This window comes from Necator americanus, chromosome V (genome assembly GCF_031761385.1).
Source record: "Necator americanus strain Aroian chromosome V, whole genome shotgun sequence".
NCBI lineage: Eukaryota > Metazoa > Nematoda > Chromadorea > Rhabditida > Ancylostomatidae > Necator > Necator americanus.
In genome coordinates this window covers 27099988-27116289 of record NC_087375.1, presented here as the reverse complement: position 1 = coordinate 27116289, position 16302 = coordinate 27099988, and the positions used below count along the sequence as shown (strand labels likewise).

The following is a 16302-nucleotide window of genomic DNA, read 5'->3' as shown; positions in this document are numbered from 1 at the left end:
ACTGTCTTTTTTTAAGTCTTCCCTTGCAAAATCCAAACGTTTTCTCTGAGAAATTTATCTAAAATAAAATTAGCACATTGTAACTCTAGAGTATTAGGTCAGAAATAAATAAGAGACACGACCGTTCTTTGCAAAGAAGGAGCTGGAATGGAAACAAATTTCTGTTGAGGATGCAAATACTGCAAAAGCTTATTTGCGCATTTCGCTGCTCAGAAGTTTTTCTGGAAGTCACGAATCCTCTTACTGAGCAGAGAGAAATTTTCGAACGTACTGTGATTCTAGATCTAACTATTTGGATGAGGCAAACGTTGTTATGAAACTGACGGTGCGTTTTAAAGCCATAAATATCGTATAATAGGTCTGCATCATTTCATCTGATGAATCATACGTCAATTTCCCGCGGATAACTGCGTATTTTAATGGTTTAGCAAGAAAATGATCGCGTGCAGATCACTGCATCGATGGAGTTTTTATTGATACCCGCAACTATAGCGCCCATTTCAATGATCCCACGTAATTGATCTCCATAGGTTAATCGTAAGTGAAATGTACAAGAACTGAGTGATCCAGACCTTTTTCCGGGGGTGAGGCTCTATCTGGGAGTAAATGTAGGAAAATTTAAAGAGAAGTAGAAGAAGTGAAAGAGTCGTTAAATCATGCGGTCGGGTAAGTCTAGAAGTCCCAACAACGTGATCTATACGTGCAGAGTTGGAAAGAGGTTTTAGAACATTCCATCCAACAACAACCAATTCCAACATTCCAAGAGTTGTTGTTATCGTATACTTTTTCCCCCGAAGCGATAACTTCAAAAAAGATAACCTCCTTAAGGATACGTGATGTCATGGTGGAGCCATTTATTTTGTTCTTGCCTAAGATGACTTGTACTGAGCTCCAATGGAATCGTTAAAAGAGAGAGAAGGAGGGAGAGGGAGACAAAGAAAGAGAGGGAGAAGAAGGAAGGAAGGAGAGACTCGAAAATGAGTACAATAGAAGAATAAGGGAGAGAGAACGACAATGCGCCACTGGTAGCTGTACCAGCGCGATTGGCGACTGTGCCGACGGCAGTGATTCAATGAATTCCCGCACAGACGGCCTTCGACTGTTACAACGTTGATGATTAACGTGTTTTCGCGCTACTGCTGCGGATCTCGATATCCAGCTTGAGTATCGACAAGACGCAGCTCTCGGTATGATATAGGTAGATAGTTTAAGATAAATTCAAACTATGGAAATAAACTCTAGAAGATTCATTAAAGGAAAGAGATCAAAAAATAGCCAATGCAAAATTTCAGGAATTGACTGGAACTTTTGGTCTTTTTAAAATTCTTAGGATAAGATTTTCCTGTTCCCAAGACATTGAGAAGGCCAATTTCTGAGTTTTAACGATTCCACACCACATGTGTCGGTGGTGTTTTAGGCCTATAATTGAAGTTTAAGAGCTCACTATCATAGCTTAGGTGTAGTACCGGCTTCGTGGATGTCTCTCCTCATGTCGAATGCTGCTACAAATATAAAAAAGAAGGAAATCCCACGGAACTCGGACTCATTGTACTAGGAATATTATTGCATTTGGTGATTACTGCTAAGAGATCAACTTAACGTAGCCATAGTCGATAGTTCGTCACCGTCCAATGTTATTCAAACTTTTTATCCCTTCGACACCTTTAAATTGGTACCAGATTTGCCTGAAAGAATAAAAAAAAAAGTGGAGTTGACTTGTTGCATCGATCGATCCTCTATCCTTTTGTGTAGTACACAAAAGGATAGAGATAATGTGCCTGGTGCTAATAAATTCGCTTGAGATGCGCCACCACGTTCAATTCAATTCAGAATCGTTTGAGACTTACGAACGCGTAACTAGACTGCACAAAGACTTGGAGGGGTTAACCGATGTGTCAAGTCAGTGTTTTTATGCTCCCAGAGAAGTCTGGTACCAATTTATCGACCCGGGAGGGATGAAAGGCTTAGTGCGCACCCGGGTGAGTTCGAACCTCCGATCGATCGTGCAGACAGCGGAACTTCTTAACGTCCGCGCTACACCCGTCCTTGTGGTAAATGTATACTTTATTGTTTAAAGGAATGACGAAAAAAATTCAAAAAACTTGGAGGGAATAAAGACTTGGTTAGCACTACTTCGGAATCGAAACCAAATTGAAAACCGATAATGCTGCAGTATTTTCGGTTTTCAATTTGGTTTAGATTCCGAACTAGTGCTAACCAAGCTTTTATTAGGGGGCGGGTGTGGTGTAGCAGTTAGAGGTTCCGCTTCCTGAACGATCGATCGGAGGTTCGAGTCCGCCCTAGTGCTCACCAAGCCTTTCATCCCTCCTGCCTTTCATCATCGATAAATTGGTACCAGACTTGTCTGGGAGGATAAAAGCACTGCATTGACACATCGACTAGCCACCGCAAGTCATTGTATAGGCCAGATACACGTTCGTAAACCTCAAACGATTCTGAATTGAAGTGAACATGGGGGCGCATCCCAAGCGGATTGATTAACGCCAGAAACTTTACTTTATCCTTAATGCTGCAGCTACAGCGGGACGTCTCGCGGACTGCGCTCAGAAAGCTTAAACGATTCTGAATGTAAGTTGAAAGCGTTGAGTCATCTGAAGGTACTGAATAACTGCACACATTTTATATTTTATCTTTAACTGCGTCAGCAAACCATTGCGGTTTTTCACAATCGAATGCATGTGAGCCGAGCTTCCTCTTTGGATCAGCAGACTATTTTGGTACGATGATCTGCAAAGATACTTCGATTTCGACTCAAAACATGCAACAAATCTTTTCAATGATTTGCTTACATTGCTTGGAACTTGGTAATATTCAAAATTTCTATGGGCTCTTGAAAATCGAATTGTGGAAATTTTTGGGAAAAAAATGGAAAGAATGCTACACTCGACCTGGTTGATGCAAAAAATGTCGGAAGGTAAATCATTTTGGGATCCACCTCTTGTTTTTATGAGGTGATCTATTATCAGTGTTCCACCTAAAAATTTGTAGAGGTCATCCGTGGCAGTTACGAAGGAGCACCAATTCAAAAAAGTTAGTGTGATTAATGGTTATTCGACTGAACTAGCTTGTTTAAAGTTTGCAGCTCTTTCGAAGTCATAAACATTCGATTGAAAAAACTAGAAGTTAGGAAATAGAAGGCTTTCGGTGGAAAAAATTTTTTAGAAACGCATTCCAAACTACTGAAAGTAACCATGCAAACACGTTGTTCAGAAAATTCAGAAAATGGCAGAAAGGGCCGATAACGAAAAGAAAAAAAACCATTTACTGTTTTTTGTGAAACTAGAGAATGTTTCCGCAAAAAGAGGAGCTGAATTTTTCTTTAGCAAAAAAGCACAGAGGAAAGTCATTTAGTTTCTGCTAGACCACAAGTGGAATTTAAAATGAAATCAAGTTATTTGAAAAAGTATTAAAATTCCCATTAAAGGACGCTCAACGGAAAGAATATATCGAAATGCTCAAGCTAGGTATATCTAGGTCACGTAATTAACATGATGAACGACCTGACCTCTGAGCTGGTCAGGAGAAAACGAGCGGCTTGGGGAGCATATAAGAGAACGAGAATGAAGTGAAGAGGACTAAGAACATCTGTCTTTGTGCTCACCCACTCAACACCACCGCTCTTCTTGCTTTGATCTACGCCTAGAAAACATGGGCGTTTCGCAATCAGGATAAAATGCGATCAGCGTCATAGGACGCGAAATTGAAAGGGTGATGCTAGGAGTAACCCGCTTTACGCAAATGAAAGAAGGGATTCGAAGTTCACTTCTACGTCACCGATCGAAGATCAGAGATTGCCACATATGCAAAGGAAAGCAAAATTAGGTGGACCGGCCACGTGATGCGTTTCAGCCATAAACGTTGGACTAGAGCCGTGAGCGACTGGGTACCAACATCAAACGCACCTCAGGATGAGCCCTGACCGATGGTCAGAGCCCCTCACGAAGTACTTCAAAGAAAAATACGATGCTCTTCGTGTCCCACGCTAAAGTAGGACTGGGCAACCCTTGCGACCGGTCAGGACCCGATCAAAAGTATTACTGGTGCCCGCTCGATCAAGTCGATGAACAACGGGAGCACTGGTTATACAACTGATATTCTTTTCGTGGAACACTTTCTCTGCTACGTTCTTCTCACTGTGAAAGACTGCATTTCCTATGCTGATATTTCGGACCAGTAGACACCTTTAGAAAAAAATTGCTGCAGTTTTATATAGTTACTGCAGTTACTTACACTCTACAAAATTGTTTATACACCAAGTAAAGTCGAATGTCAGATGCTAATAATTTTTCCGACGTTTTTCTCATGGAATTAATTCTGTGTGAATTCTGTGTATCTTCAAACGCATAATATTGCTCGACTTTTCTTAGAATGTTTTATATGAAACATGAGGGGAATGGTAAATATCAGCTAATCGCCATTGAATCGGACTTATCGAGACTCGATGGGTCTCATCCCTCACGACTAGTTTTTTGGCACCATTTCGATCATACAGAGATTTCAATTGCATAGTAAATGCGGAAGTAAAAATGATACGAACAAACATCATGCGAAATGAAGGATTTCGAGACATCATATCGTCACATCTACATAGCACAAATTCGTCACATCACATGATTTTCGTCCCATCTACATAGCACAAATTTTGGGTGAAGAAAAATAATGTGCGTTACAACGTTCCAACTCCAAAAAAGGATAATTTAATTTCTCTTCACTCAATATTGCCGAACGTTTCGTCATTTTAGTTTTCCGGCTACTCCACGAACTCCTTAAAATCTTCAAAGAAAAGTGTGATATGACCCACTGATCACGGATGCGGTTTCTGTGTTAAACTGAACGTACTATGGAAACTGGAAAGTTTCTCTGGGGTTAACGTCAAACCCCAATTGGATCGGACCAGTAGACACCTTTAGAAAAAAATTGCTGCAGTTTTACATAGTTACTGTAGTGAAACTCTGGTTCCTGCATTTCTCAGGACCTCAAAAACCTTGTTAGAGGAACTGCACTTGATTGCTGTACATAGATGGTGTATATCCCCATACATCTGTAGGTAATAGAAAAATGTTTTTTCCTACATGCTTTTTCTAATAATCGAAACTGAAAACAATTGATTTTTACAACGCCGTTCTTATTATTTACTATTCATTGGTTAATTATTTACTACTTCCTTTACATTTTCAGTACGAGTGCTTATGAAGTCATCGGCTTTAGAGGATTTCCTTCATATGTGCGAAGATGAATGCAAAGATGGGAGCGGTAGATTTTTTCCGAAGTCTAGCGTTACATTTTCCTCCGAACAACAATGAAGTGGAAGAGAAAGAGACAAGGTAGCCGAACAAGTTTAGGTCACTCATTGGAGACATTATCAGCTTCGGAGATGAATAGGAGTTCGGAATCAGCTGCCCCGGGTGAAAACTTGCAGTCCTACTCAGTTTTCTCTCCCGAAGATCAAATAAGCATGCTCGGAAGTTCTTCTTTGCATAGTCAAGATTTGCACTACCAGCAATCTTGCGATGGATCCAGAAATCGAGGAACTGATGGCAGAACGCTGTCAGAAACATTCGAATCGGTAGTTCAAGAAACGCCGCCGGAAGAATACAGTAACCCAGTTGTGAGTATTACGACACTTCATTTTTATTGGTGCCTTCATAGAGTCATGGTATTGTTATACACCATATTTTGTTTGATTATTTCAGACGATTACATTAGAATTTCATCTGCACGTCTTTTCCAAACCTATGTTTCGTTTTGAATTGATCAATTTCAATCGATTATTGCTGTCTTATTCGTCGATTCCCAGTCATATGCCACCGAAATCGTAGCCCAGTAGCAATTTCAGATCGCCAAATCAACCGTAAGATCTACGGCCCTTTAAGTTCACTAATTTTCTCCCAACTTTTCCCCATACCTGCTGCCCAACTGAGGCATTTATGGATACTTGTGTTCAATTCGCAAATTTTACTGCGATAAAATCAATTGAGGACATAAACTTGCAAGAAAAGAAGCTTTATAGTAATTTATTGATTTCGGAGGGATGAAATGAACGACAACACTTGTTTTGGACCTTCAACCCCTTAGCCCTAGCTTTAACCGCTTAACATTGCGTTACACCCATCAGCGAAATGAAATTGAATGTAAGTAAGCTTAGGGTATTAGATAATAGTTTAAATTATTCCACTTTCTTCTTTGGTGTTCTAATGTTATTTCAGGCACATTCAACTCCTCGTCCAAATGATGATACCACAGGTTTCTGGATTCATCCTGATGAGGTATGTCTAAAATCTTTTCCTGATTTCCTGAAAAGACCAAGCGCTGTTTATTTCGTAGCCATGTTTCTGATGTACGCCCAAAATTACTCTCATTTCTTCAGCTGCCGTCCGATCTCAAGGAGGCCAGCATCGAAATGACGAAGAAGTATCTCTTGAAGTGATTTGGATTTGTTATCATTGTTGCCTTTAAACATATATTAAGTGACTAGTTATTAAGTAGTCTTAAGAATAAAGGAAAACGTGCTGGCGTTAATCAATTCACTAATGTGTGATGTCTCGGTGCATTCGACGTTATTTCTAAATTTCTTAGATTTATGAACACGTATTTGGTCCATACAACAGCTTTTAGGGGTCAGCCAGACTTAAATTTTTCTTTTCCGAGGTAAGTCTCATATCGCTTTGACGACCTCAGGAGGATAGAAGACTTGGTTGCCCTGGTATGGTTTCGAAGGTCTATTAAATTAACGTAAATTTGTAAAATTTCCGTAACATTCTCTTAATAACGTCAAATTCGAGTGGTCAAAGTGAATAAAAGTGGGTAACGTCGGAAAGTGGTCACTTTTCAATTAGAAGCTCCAAAAAAATATCTTTTTCTTCGTTTTTTCCAGCATTATTTGAACTTAAGTACATTACATTTCATAATTACATTCTACTTCAATGAAATGTGTTCTTCAAATTTCGTTCTTTAGAGTTTTCTTTATCCGACAGGACCATCTTTTATTCAATTTTTCCAATTACACACTCCTACCGTAGTCGATGTCATACTTGCATTTTTTTTCCAAAGAAACTTTAACATATACTTATGGTAGTCGATTTCATATTTGAATTTTTTTTTTTTTTTGAAAATGAAACCCCTAAACTTCTCTTTATCAACACGTCATAGCAGCGACAGCAATGAAGACAGTAAATTTAATTTCTTTTTGGCTAAACGGTGTGGATGTTGGCCTTTCGAACTGATTGCGGACCTCACGAGGTGTTGTTGGGAGGCGTTCTCAACGTGTACGCCGTCTAACCAAATCGAAGCGGTCGTGGACCCAAACCACGCTTGTATGACCTGAAATTTGTGAATTTTCTCAAGAGTTCGATAGACAGGACCAACGTAGAATGAAGTGGAGATGTGCCTACATCGACTCAACACTTTTTCTGGAACCTACTACAGTATTCATTGACCGAGTTCTTCGTACAGTTCTCTACTAGTAAACGAGAAGAATTATTTGAAGCTCTTTCACGTTTTTCTTCAGGATCGAAGTGCTTTCAACTTTGCCTCTCTGCAACACTTCCCATTTCGTGGTTTGAAGATAAAAAAAGGAAAAAAAAAGAGATTGCGGTGTGAGGAATTTATCTGCTTATATCTTAACTTCCATAATCTTCTCAAGAAGATTCCTATGTTTATCAGAAATTCTCATAAAACTAAATGTTATTCACTAACAGTTATTCCTTTTCAACAATTCATGAGCTCCTGAAAATTCTCAGAAGAATTAAAACTGATGAATGAGGTCTGTTGGCCCTGCAATCATCGTAGAAACGTACTCGAAACGAATTTATGAGATATAACATCTGAAGGATTCGAGCTCTTCCCTTTAATGCTTCCAGTGCTGCTCAGCCAGGATATTTTTGAGCGCATATTTCGATATTCCAAAATAAAAACTTCGAGATTTTCTTTTCATACTATGTTTGAAGCTCCTCTGCTCGAAGAAGAACTTTCAGAAGTGGAATTTATTTCTGTGGGGATAAAGATTTCTTATTAGGAAGGTTCTTGTAAATTCCACCAGCCTTTGTGTCATGTGAATTTTTTTTTATCGAAAACTCAACCCAAGGATAAAAAATTCAAGTTATATAGTGTGGACTTCCTTCATTCCCATTAATTTACCTATTTTCACCTAATTGGCCCGGTCGCGTCATAGCGTGACGAGGTTGTCCACAGTTTTGCCGAGGTCCGTGTCGTCTTTGAGCACAACTCTGTCCCTTCTTCCGAATCTGCAGCAACAATTCGCACAGAATCCACCCGTTCCTCACTGTTCCATATTATGCGAGACTTGGGGTCTCGAGTGAACCGCCAAAGACACCGAGTGACCCAACCGGCTCAGGTGGGCAGCTTCCTGCAGATCAGGATAACGAGACGGAGAGTTGTTGGCAAAGATCCCACGCTCTTTCTAAATATTTGACCTATATTGGTTTGGTTTTGGCATTGTGCCGGACAACAACACCTCTTTGCAATTTCTGGGTAACTTTCGGCATATAACAGTGCAAATTATATAGCTCATACGTGCTCAGAGCATATACTTGAAAGTCTGATTGAAATTGGTACAAACAGGACCACTGCGAACAGCTAGCAATCAGACTCGTACATGCGGCCCCATTCCATTCCTATCTTACAGGAATTCATAGTGTTTCTGACAAGAGGAAAAGCTTACGGAAGTTTCTTTTCTGAGATTTAGTAATTTTTGGAAGTTCCGCGGAAAAAGCGCTTTATTTCTGTGAACGAACGAAAATTAATGCGGAAAATCTCAGTTTTCTTAGATTCTCTAATACATCTTGTTCGCTGAGGAACAATTCCGATAAGGCCAAATGCTTCGTCGGGCATCTTACGTCAGAAGGATCATTTGAAAAGTGCAAAATTCGTTGAGTTATTCATCTAAATCTATTCAAAACAAAGCACATACTGAACAAGACAGAATAGTAAAACACAACAGATTGTACCAGATTCAGGATTAGCTTTTTTTAACAGCTGCGGAAATTTCATTTCCAGGGACTGCAAAAGTGCAAGGTAACATTAGGGCAACATGCTTTTAGGAAACCAGGATAAACTCAATTAAATAGAAGCCGTCTTAGAAAATCCGTTGGAAATTTCCAGGAATTCGACTTCATTCATTTCTGAGAAAGAATATTTTCTTCATAGGGCTCATCGCTCTCCCTTCTCACTATGAAGTTGCTCATTATTCTTTTAAAAATTACTTGTGAAAAACGTAAAAGTGTCCTTTTCGCTATAGTGCCCTAATTAAAGATGGAGAAAAATACGTAACGCTATTGAAGGAAGAAAGAAAGTACGAAAAGCTTGGCGTTGATCAATCCGCTTGGGACGCACAAATGCATTCGACTTCAACTCAGAAGTTTGTTTTGTTTTGAAGTTCACGAACGCGTATGCAACCTATAAAATGATTTGTGAGCACCAGACGATGTGTCAGCTCAGTGTTTTATCCAGCAAGAGGTATCGAGCATCAATTTATGGACCCTGAGTGGAAGAAATGAAAAGCTTGCTTGGAATTGATTTGTGCGGTTTTGAACTATCGACGGTACAAACATTGTGAGAACCTCTTACCACTGCGCTACCACTGTCTCCTACTATATCTCCATATCACAGGCACGTTCTGGTTTATTTCAGTGTGGCTGAACGATTTCAGGGACCGTCCTCCCATGCTTTTCTTATCACTGTGATATGTTTTTGATTCCATTCACACGAATAATGTTTGTGGAATATTTGTAATTTTTAAATTTGAAAACGGATCATTTAAAATTGTATTCTAGATGTGTAATGGAATTGTATGCCGGCAGAAATTCTGTCAAGGTCTCTCGAGAACGAAATCAAGAACTTTTTCTTTATTGGTGCTGATGAGTTAGTTAGAAATGAAACAAATTCATAAGATTCTCTCATCTATGGGATTATTCTTTTGTTCTTTATTTTGAAGGAATCTAATTTCAGAAATTACTCGGATGCAAAAATTTACTCAACAAGATTTTAGAATATGTAGTTACGAGCTGAAACTTTTTTGAGAATTTTCCTTTTTTCCTAGCTGTTAGCGTGTTACTTCTTTGGACTCACTCATCCTTTCCAAAGATAATGAATCTCAGTCCATGCCTTACGCTTTGGGACTCTTTAGAAATACATTATTTCACTATTCTTTGAAAAGTGTTATTTGTTATTAGATCTTTGAAAATTCTTTCTAATTTGGTCAATACTAATTTGGCCTTGCTGCAAGAATTACGTCACAATCAATTGTAGGTGTTTAATTCATCCACGATCTGTGTGGACGAAATGGGGGATCCTAATGAATTGGTTGATCTCATCACGCCGTCTCACCTCACATGAGCTTGTCATAATTCTATGTGCATACACAATTAGTTCTCTCCAATATTGGTTCTTATTACTCATTTCCCAATATCGAGGTCAAAGATACGAGATCGGTTAAAAATAAATGATGTGCTCACCCATGATCTCCAACTAGGTAGACATCCTGCAGATCGTCGCCCCCAAATCGTTCCAGATACTTATTCACTAAATGTCAAGGATAGGAGTCAGAGAGGTATTTGAGCGAAAAAAATGTGGTGAAAGCTGAGAGATTTTCGCACTCACATATCCTGTACGCTGCTTCCGTATCGCTTACCGGAGATGCGAACGCCCAAGCGACGATACAGGCAATTAATACGAGAAATCCGCTGACACGCATCCTGCAAAATCCTGCAAGATTTATGAAATGGTACGTTGAGTTGAGAGTAGTGAACATGAACGTCACGATAGGAGGTTTTTTCTCAGAGAACGAGAAGGAAAGTTCAACAGAATCAAAAGATCGTTGAGGACTCGGAAAATTTCTAGAAAAAATCTAAATAAAAAGCTCTTGGAAACTTTGATAGTACGTGATGGTAAATTGCGCAGAGGTGAAATAAACTTCGGGGACGCAGATCCTTCTCCCCCATAGAGGCGGAGCTGAGGAAAATCTGAATTCTTGCGAAAATTATGAGGGAACATGATAACTGTAGGACGCTATAACATTACTGGAGACACCAGTAATCCTGAAATTTCCGCGCTAGTGTCAAGAAGTGTCAAGAAGAAAGTTCATTCTAGAAGATAGCCGTCAATTGTGAAGCTAAGCCAATCTTGCTGATTTAAGCTGAACGATCGTAACGGGGCTATTACTTACAGTATTCCGTGAACGAGAAAAAATGGCAAGCAATGGATGATTGGAAATGACTTTAAAGCCGTCCAGCACACTATCCATCATCTACGGTAGGCGTCGACGACAGCGTCACGCTACGTCGACGTCGTTGAAGTGTGACGACAAATTTGAAGGCACGTTACGAGCGTGGATAACAAATCAAGTGATTCCGAGCTATTTAGGGTTCTTTTCGTCGATGGAGTAGTTAGCGAGGCAAACACATGAGGCCCAGGGCTCTGTTGCTGATAAAACTAGTAGGATGCACTAATTACATGCTGAACCTTATGACACACTCACAATTTCATGTAGTTCGTTGGAGATGAATGACGATCGCGTGCTTATCTACGGTAGACTTGTATTCTTTACTTTGAATGCACTTTCAGTGCGTGATCCTACTGCAATGGAATGTAACGCAGGATGGATTGACGCTAAAATGGTGAGGAAATGCTGTAGATTCTGGACTTTGCCGGTTTTTAGAGGAAAGTTCCAGAAATTTGCAGAAGCGTATTCCTAAATAGGTGGTCGTTCCACTCATCATTTTGGGTTTTTTTTTTAGAAACGAAATATTTTTCGAAAATATACTAAAAAGAGGAGAAGTAATACAAATTACGATAATGACCTCCAGGGCCAAATATGGAAAATAAGTGGTGGATGCATTTTTTTAATGAAATTTTTGTAGAATTTTCTAATATTTTCGTCGTTCAGCAGCTATACGAGAAATGCTCATTTATGTGCCAGGTGAAGCAGAGAGACAGGAAAATTCGCAACGATGTTTTATACTAAGTACGAAGAAGCGGGAAAGATTTTTAAAAACTCAAAATTTGCTAGTATTTTCTGCTTGCTTTATCTATCCGAAAGTCCCAAATATTTTTTTCTTAATTCCAGCCACTTATGTTTCTTTCACCGGGATCTCTATCAATAGAGTATTTTCTTATACGGTCGATAGGATTTCAATCCGGAAATCAAAAATTTTCACAGGAAGTCAGTCTAATAACGTTTAACCTGCTGAAAAATTGGTTTTTTTCTTTTCTATTTCTCTTCTATCTTTTTCTTTTTTCTTTCTTCTATTTTTTCTTTTCTATTTCTCAACGACCACGATAGGGCACTCAAAAAAAGCAGGCAAGCTCTCAATCATATGTCATACTGTGGTTCTTTCTTGGAAGAAAATCAAAACCGAAAACAAATTTTTTTTAGATTGTTTTTTTGTTAAGTAATATTTGTAACAGGTGAACTAGTATTTAATGCTCAGGAATGTGCTCTACGATGCTGGAATAATAACATGAAAATGTCATATAAAAATGAGGTGAATATTTGAGTAACAAATTCCTCCTGCGTACGAATGCTGATCGAAAGCCACGCGAGGCGAAGGAGTGCATAGCGAGGATAAAGGATAAGTTTAGTATGCATATTTGCGCTTAAGTGAGCTGTGCACATCTACTATCCACGAGTGTGGAGGAAATAAGAAAATCTTAGCCGCAAAAATGGTGCATCTTGTGATGGATAGGTTTTAAATCCTTGAAATGAAGGAATGTGCCAGGTTTCATTGACAAAGAGAAATTGGATTTTTTCAAAAGATGTTCTGACTCTGACAATGGGTGTTTTTTTTTCTTTTCTTTTTTTGATGCACCATCGTTGTATATGAATAAATAAATGAACAAAAAACTGTTGCCTCTTCTCAGAATTGCTTTCGTGATGATATGTTTAAATACTTGAATGCCCCGTGCTCGCTAGGATCGGTAGAAGTTTTCAGTACTACCGTGATGGTAGGAAGAAGCGAGAGTAGAATCCTTCCTCTAGAAAGGAAAAAAAAATTACCTATACCTCTTCTTTTTGCATTTCAACTTGTTCAAAACAGTTAGAAATAATAGATTTTATTTCGAAATTCTTTTCAAAGGAAAGTAAGGGAAAGAAGCCAAAGTGATATGGCGCCGATCAATGCTCCTGGAATATACTAACATCCTCAACTACAATTCAGAATCTCGGAGGTTTATGAACGTAATAAAAGGTCTAGACAATGAATTGCGAAGGCGAACTGCTGTATCAAGTCGTTAGTGCATTCATCCTCCTAAAAAAGACCTGGCGCAAATTTATGGACCACAGACCCTACAGCTGCGCTGCCCGCCCACAGGTTTGATTGGGACGGGAATATAATTAAAGTAATAATTCTATACAATAAAAAATTAGAAATCACAAACATACAGCGGAAAAAGACCATTTTGTTCTTTTTTTTTTACAAAGTTTCTCCTTTAGCGCCAGGAATTTTTTTCTCAGATTCTTCTCAGCGATGTTCCCAATATTCTGAATACTGGTAAACGTATGAAGTTTAGTATAAACTATGTCTCAACTTCTAACATCAAAGACCATGCCAAGATTGGAAAAAAAAAACTGTGCATCCGGAAAACACTGTTATAAGCTTCTCTGTAGATGATCCACTTCTTTCATTTTTTTTCAAAAACATACAGGAAAACATTTATAGGAGTCAGAAGTCACGTATAAACGTTTCCTTGAGCTTTATTTGAAAATTACATTTTTTAAATTTGCAGAACTCACACACCTATTGATATGATAACATGGGCAAATATGTTTGTTCGTGCACATGCACTTTTTCTAGCTGAGACACACCCGTTCCATTCTCTGCCGCGCCCCATCACTGTCGTCTAAGCTGTTGGATACAGGTGCTAAGGTGGTATAGATCTGTACTTTTAGCCCGGATCTATTTAGTTCGGATTTTTGAAAGTCATGAGCTAATAAGGTGTAAGTGCTTTAACAAACGGTAGGAAAAAATAGCTGGTGAAAAAAATTAGGACGATGTTAGAAGATAGAGTGAAAAAAAATAATATTTAAATTTATAAAATAGAACGTCTTTTTTTGAATGGGACATGGTCTTATTCGTCATTCACATCTCTGCTAATATTTGTTTATTTATTTATTTATGTTAAAACTCACAGGCGTGGTGTAAACAAGAATAAGAAAAGAAAGAATCATTTATTTTTGCACACTTTTATGGTGGGTTTTCAGGTATCGTCGCCGAGATCCGGAGATGAATTCCAAACAGAGGAGTTAACAGTAAAGACTATGTAATTAGAACTGTAATTACAAGTGGGTAATTCGTAAAATTTAGGAAGATTTGGATTAAATGTGATGAGTTGGAACCGAGATTTTCTTCTTCCATTAGACTGAATAAGACATCACTCATGATTTTTCATATATGTATATTTTTCCATAGAGGATATTGTGAATTTATAAAATTTCAGGCTGTTTCATGATGCTGAAGGTTGTTTTCTTTTCACACCGTTTTCAACCATTCAATCTTGACAACAATAAAACCACAGCTGGTAAAACATTGTAATATTCTAGTATTTGTTTTGCATAAGAACCAGATTTAGTCACTTTTTTAAAAGCGAGACGAGAAAACTTCCGAAATTCCCTTCTCAGACCTACTGTAGTAAAACGTCTCGATAAGCAAAAGGAATTATTTTTGTTTATTTTTTATTTTTCAAAGATTAAAAAAAAACTTTTTAAGTGACTGAAACGGTGGCTAAATAAAGCAGAAAGACCTATTTTAAAATTACTTTTCTTTAGATATTAAAGATTGGGCAGAAGGATGGATGAAAAAGAATAGAATAAAAGGAAAGGCATGATTGTGCAGGAGCAGTTCGACAGCATATCTCGTCTGTGGTGCAGGTATTGAAGAAAAGAGAAAAATTTATTTGTTTATTGAAAACACCTGCAGGTGTGCCATAAAACAAAAAAAAACAAGATGGAACAGAGCTCACTAGAATTTCGCCTGAATTTTACACAACAAGACTGGCGCTTCAAAACATGAGGAGTGGTGGGTTGGCAGGTCATCCTCCTTCTACAGAAGGTGAGAAATCCTCACGCGAGATCCTTTTCCCAGACCCAGAACGCTACGGTGGATAAGCGGATAGCAGGGTTTGGGTCACCAACTTAACCTCGAACGGAGGAATCCGTCAGGGACCCTGGGCGAACGGGTGGGGGACCTCAAACGCAAACTAAAAATATAGTAGAATCAAATAGTTTGTGGTTCTAAAGGGTGTATAGGAAGTAATAACCAATAGAAATGTACGAGATTACCTCCGTTACCAGAAAAATATCCCATACTCGACTTGGGCTATCGTCATTATTTTTATGTCACTTGTTACTTTGAGTTTTGTTTATACCTTGTCAGAATCGCTGCAAGGATGCAAACTGTCACCCTCATAAATTGATAAAATCTTGTAGTGGATCATTGCATATTTTTTCTCTATTTTAGAGAAAAATTTTAGATTTTTTGTTTCATCAGTACAAATCAAGAATCAACCATGTAATTACCGTCATTATCAGCAACATATAACCGCTTAAGAGGCAAAGTCTGAATGCCTTTCACCTGGAAGAAGAGAGGCTAGGCGGATAAAAATCCACTAAGTACGTCCTTGAGGTCACCGAGGTTTTTGAAAGTTTTTTTTTGCCTAACATACTTCTTCAGAGCCTGAACAGATGATAGTCGGATGAGGCCACAGGGAGGGTTTGGCCCAGTCGTTCAGCCCACTCTCCAAAAAATCCCTCATCACCCTTGCTGCGTGAGGTCTCGCTTTGTTATGCAGCAGTTGCGACGAATTCAAAGGGTTTTGTGCGTTTTTGCACGCTGCATCGGCAAATTTCTTGAGTTGCTTCCGAACTGCGTGAAAAAGATGTGGAAAAACCCAACAGTATTCCTTATTATCGTACAGCTACAACACTATGGGATTTTAACATAAAATCTTTGTTTAAACAAAATCTCCCAGACACGCTGAAAAATATGTACTGATCGAAAAAAAGCTTAGAAATGTCCTTTTTCAGAAAAATCTAGGGTTTTTCTTCCAAATGGACGAGTTGTCTAATCGCGCTCTCCATCATGTTTTACCTTCGATATTGTATCATCGATAAAATAAGGATGACATGGTAATGGAGATTTTAAAAGGCAAACTCGTACAATTGGTTCTGAAGAGGTATGCTTCTAGAAAATTCTGAGATATTTCGTCCCTACGTTTACAATCATTCAGTCGCAGAAGGTTAAAATCAAGTACGATTATTAAAGGCATCAC

At 38.6% G+C, this 16302-nt stretch overlaps 2 protein-coding genes across 2 annotated transcripts; one reads left to right on the top strand and one right to left on the bottom strand.

Moving 5' to 3' along the window:
• Positions 1 to 5210: 5210 nt before the first annotated feature.
• On the top strand, positions 5211 to 6448 carry RB195_015355 (uncharacterized protein; the record flags this gene model as incomplete). The annotated part of the gene is made up of 4 exons (XM_013445742.2): positions 5211 to 5274; positions 5364 to 5629; positions 6228 to 6287; positions 6389 to 6448. The coding sequence occupies 4 exons, from the start codon at positions 5211 to 5213 to the stop codon at positions 6446 to 6448; spliced, it is 450 nt and encodes a 149-aa protein (XP_013301196.2).
• An 847-nt stretch (positions 6449 to 7295) lies between these two features.
• On the bottom strand, positions 7296 to 10732 carry RB195_015354 (uncharacterized protein; the record flags this gene model as incomplete). Its single annotated transcript, XM_064206025.1, has 3 exons — positions 7296 to 7341; positions 10494 to 10560; positions 10639 to 10732. The coding sequence occupies 3 exons, from the start codon at positions 10730 to 10732 to the stop codon at positions 7296 to 7298; spliced, it is 207 nt and encodes a 68-aa protein (XP_064061906.1).
• Positions 10733 to 16302: the final 5570 nt, after the last annotated feature.